Source organism: Salvia miltiorrhiza, chromosome 3 (genome assembly GCF_028751815.1).
Source record: "Salvia miltiorrhiza cultivar Shanhuang (shh) chromosome 3, IMPLAD_Smil_shh, whole genome shotgun sequence".
NCBI lineage: Eukaryota > Viridiplantae > Streptophyta > Magnoliopsida > Lamiales > Lamiaceae > Salvia > Salvia miltiorrhiza.
Window position 1 is genome coordinate 52,691,521 of NC_080389.1, and position 3,668 is coordinate 52,695,188.

General features: G+C 35.1%; 1 protein-coding gene across 1 annotated transcript; it reads right to left on the minus strand.

The window, feature by feature from the left end:
* Positions 1-2,300: 2,300 nt before the first annotated feature.
* LOC131014323 (U-box domain-containing protein 40-like) lies at positions 2,301-2,967 on the minus strand. Its single transcript, XM_057942256.1, has one exon. The coding sequence runs from the start codon at positions 2,867-2,869 to the stop codon at positions 2,495-2,497; it is 375 nt and encodes a 124-aa protein (XP_057798239.1). The 5' UTR covers positions 2,870-2,967; the 3' UTR covers positions 2,301-2,494.
* Positions 2,968-3,668: the final 701 nt, after the last annotated feature.

The following is a 3,668-nucleotide window of genomic DNA, read 5'->3' on the forward strand; positions in this document are numbered from 1 at the left end:
GCTATGCTTCAATATTTGTTTATCATTGTTAGTTTGAATTAGATAACCACAGGGCATTAGTATCAGGTTTTTATAAATTGTCTTTGGATGCTACAATCTTAAGATTAATTGAAGGGAAAAGTAGCAATTTAGTCCTTATCATAAACACTCCTATGACGCTTGACACCTTATACTCAAAATTTGATCAATCAAACCCTTCATTTGCCGTTACATGGAGGAGTTTAATTGCATCCAAACTAGAACATGGAGACCTAATGATGTTTGTATTTTTTTTTATTGCACTTCACTTCCACTCTCTCTGTGTTGCTAGAATTTAAGAGGAGAGGGAGGTGATCAGCGACACACAAAAACAAACATTAGACAAATCAAACATAATCTAGAATCATAGAGATAGTAACAAACATAAGTTAAATTATTCATATATGCACACAAACAAAATCAATAGATCTGAAATTTTATCAACATAAAGAATCAAAGATACAAATAAAAGTGACGCAAGGTATGCAACATGGTTGAATTTGGTCTCGAGTTGCACAGATTCTACTTAAGAAACTACGACAATGGCGATTCGACGCATTGAAGATAAAGAGCGAATTGCAACATATTTGATATAATAATGGAGTTCAATTAATCCGAGTTAATGTTTGGCGAGATTTTGAGCGTTAATTAGTGAAGTTTTGAGTTTGCGAGTAAATAAATTAGACCAAAAATTCGCTTATAACAGTTTTCACTCAACCATTTCAACTACTGAGGGACTGTCTAATTTGAAAAAGTGAAATGAGAGGTTTGCTTTGTAAATTGGTGATTTTTCTGAGTATTAACTTCGTCGAAGGCGCGACGGAGGGTGGCTATGATAGTGGAACATGGAGGGTCTAATTGATCAAATCTTAAGTATAGCCGTATAGGGTGCAAAACGTCATAAGTGTGTCTATGATAGTGGCTAAATTGCCACTTTTCCCTTAATTAAATCAATTAAGTAAATTCTAGCAGTTATTAATTATAGTTGTTGGGGTGTTTGAGAGTTGATGAGGGGGAGGCGATGGGAATGCATTATGCATGAGGTGCTTTCAATGTATTAAACATAGGGGCTTAAGTCGGGTGGAGTTGAAGTTGTTATTTCTAGTGAGTCGGATAGCTACGAGTTTTGGGTTATTTTTGAAAGTTGTCGGATTTTGAGAAGGGTTCTTACTTCTTAGTTTTCGGATTAAGCATTGTAGACGTGAAGCCAATACTAGAATTCATAGTTTAGCTTGAGAAAGTGCAGAATAAATGCGAAGGGTGGAATGAGAAACAGTTATGAAAAGCTGGGAGGGATATTATGATTAAGGCAGTTTTAGAAGCTATTCGTACGTAGTTGATGAGTTGTTTCTTACTCCCAAACAATATCCTTGATGAGAATGGGTAAATTTTTGTGGGGAGCTAAGGAGGGTGAGAGGAAGATCCAGTGGATTGGATGGGAGGGTGATATCTGCATGGCAGGGTTAGGCTATCAGCTTTGATCGCTTCTAAGATGGTGGTGAGGAAGGTGTAGCTTGGAAAGTCGGTAAAGTGTCCTACACAGCCGCAGGGGTATGGTAGGGATGTTTTTGGGCTAGCCCACCGGGATTCGGGTTAATCGGGTGCGGACTAATCGGGTTGGAGGTTTTGTCGGGTTATAAATTTTCAACCATAATCCTAAACGTTCGAGCTAGCCCATCGGGCTAGTCGGCTTAAATGCGTAAAAATAAAATAATTATTTGTATTTTGTTATTTTTAATGATCTAATGTATAATGTATAAAATATATATAGAAATCAAATATATAAATTATATAGCAAGCATGAAATGCAAAAATATAAGATATTGAAAAAAATATCAAGATTATATAACATATAAAATAAGTTGGTAACAATAAAATGTTCAACTTTATTAACGAAAAGCAATAAAATATTCAACAATAGTTTGAATTCATAGAATCAAAGCATCTCAAAAATACAGAAAAGTGAAATGATGAAACTTTATAATATTTTATCATTTTTTTATTTTTATATCTAAATATTTAATATTAAGTATTCGGGTTTCGGGCTAGCCCATCGAGTTAGTCGGGCCGACCCTATCGGGTGCCGGACTATTCGGTTACGGGCTAATCGGGCTGTATCTTTTATCGGGTTGAAAAGGGTGATTCTATTCATAGCCCCCATTTTGCTCTATGTAGCCTCCAATTTAATAAAATATTAAAAATATTAATAAAATTACTATTTCACCCTTATAACCCCCAATTTATTTTACATGTAACGTCCCGTCCCGTAGCCTCTGAAAATATGAACAGAAATAAAGGCGAGATTAATTACAAATTCTTCAATCTTTCTTCCAACAATGAAGAATTCGTCGATTGACAACAAAAAACATCAAAATTGTGGTTGAGGGTGAACAATTGTTCAAATAATTTAGAGGATGACTCTTGAAAAAAGAAAAACACTCATCAACAACCCCAAACAACTCCATCGCTCCGCCGTCTAGCATAGCTGCCCTCCCTTCCACGCTCCCCGCCAATTACACAAGCCAATAATCAGACCCAACATATGCTCCGACTTGACCATCCTTAGCAGAATATGCACCGCCCCGACCTTGATCATCTTCACCTGGTTGCTCTGCACCAGCGACAGATGGTAGAATGCCAGGGCCCAGTCGTACCGAGTCCGCTCCGAGTCCAACCGCAGCGTGTGGAGAAGCGGCGACAACGCCCCCAAAACCCCAATCGCGTTCTTGTTTTGCTCGTCCAGGGATAAGCTGAAAAGCGAGCCGGCTGCGTGGTCCTGCGCCTCACCATGTCCGCCCATCACAACGTCGATCAGCGGCGGCACGATTCCTGACCGCATGATTTTCACCATGTTCTGCTACTCCAGCGCCGTCGCTGCGTTTATGTGCAGGTTTGAGTATCTCGAGGCAATCAACAATTTCAGAGCTGTTAGCATCCGCGGTGTGCAAGTGCGGTGTAACACCCCAAATATTTAGGTTTATTATATAAGTTTAATTATTAGTAGCTTATTTTTTTTTTAGATAATTGCATGATACATATAGATATGCACCATTAATTTTATCTAGATTATTATTATTATTATTATTATTATTATTATTATTATTATTATTATTATTATTATTATTATTATTATAAATTTGATTCCTATTAAATTTAGAACTCTTTTACCATCTTTATTCTTTATCCTAGTAGGAGATATACATAAAATATATTAGTTCCAAAGTTCGATTTTTTTTATTTAATTAGATTAATTATTTTTTTCTTTATTTTGAAGTGAACACAATTTAGTTAGTGCTCTTGTAATTATTAGGTTATATATATATATATATATATATATATATATATTTTAATATCTTAGCATAATTGCTTTGGAAATAGTAGCTTAGTTACAATAGAATACGATTTTTAACATTTTTAAATCAAATTACTATGTTTTAGTTTAAGTATACTTTTAGGTATTTTTTTATGTTGTGGTACACGTTTCTTTTTAGTATAAAAGGATTGACACAGATATTTTTTTTATAGTAATCAACAATCCCAAGAATTGGTATAAATAAGAGTTAATTCGTTTAACCGAGGGGAACAAAAAAAAAAGTTTCAGCAGAATATTTAAATTTTCCTTTGGTTGAGGTTGAATGCATATCAAGAGT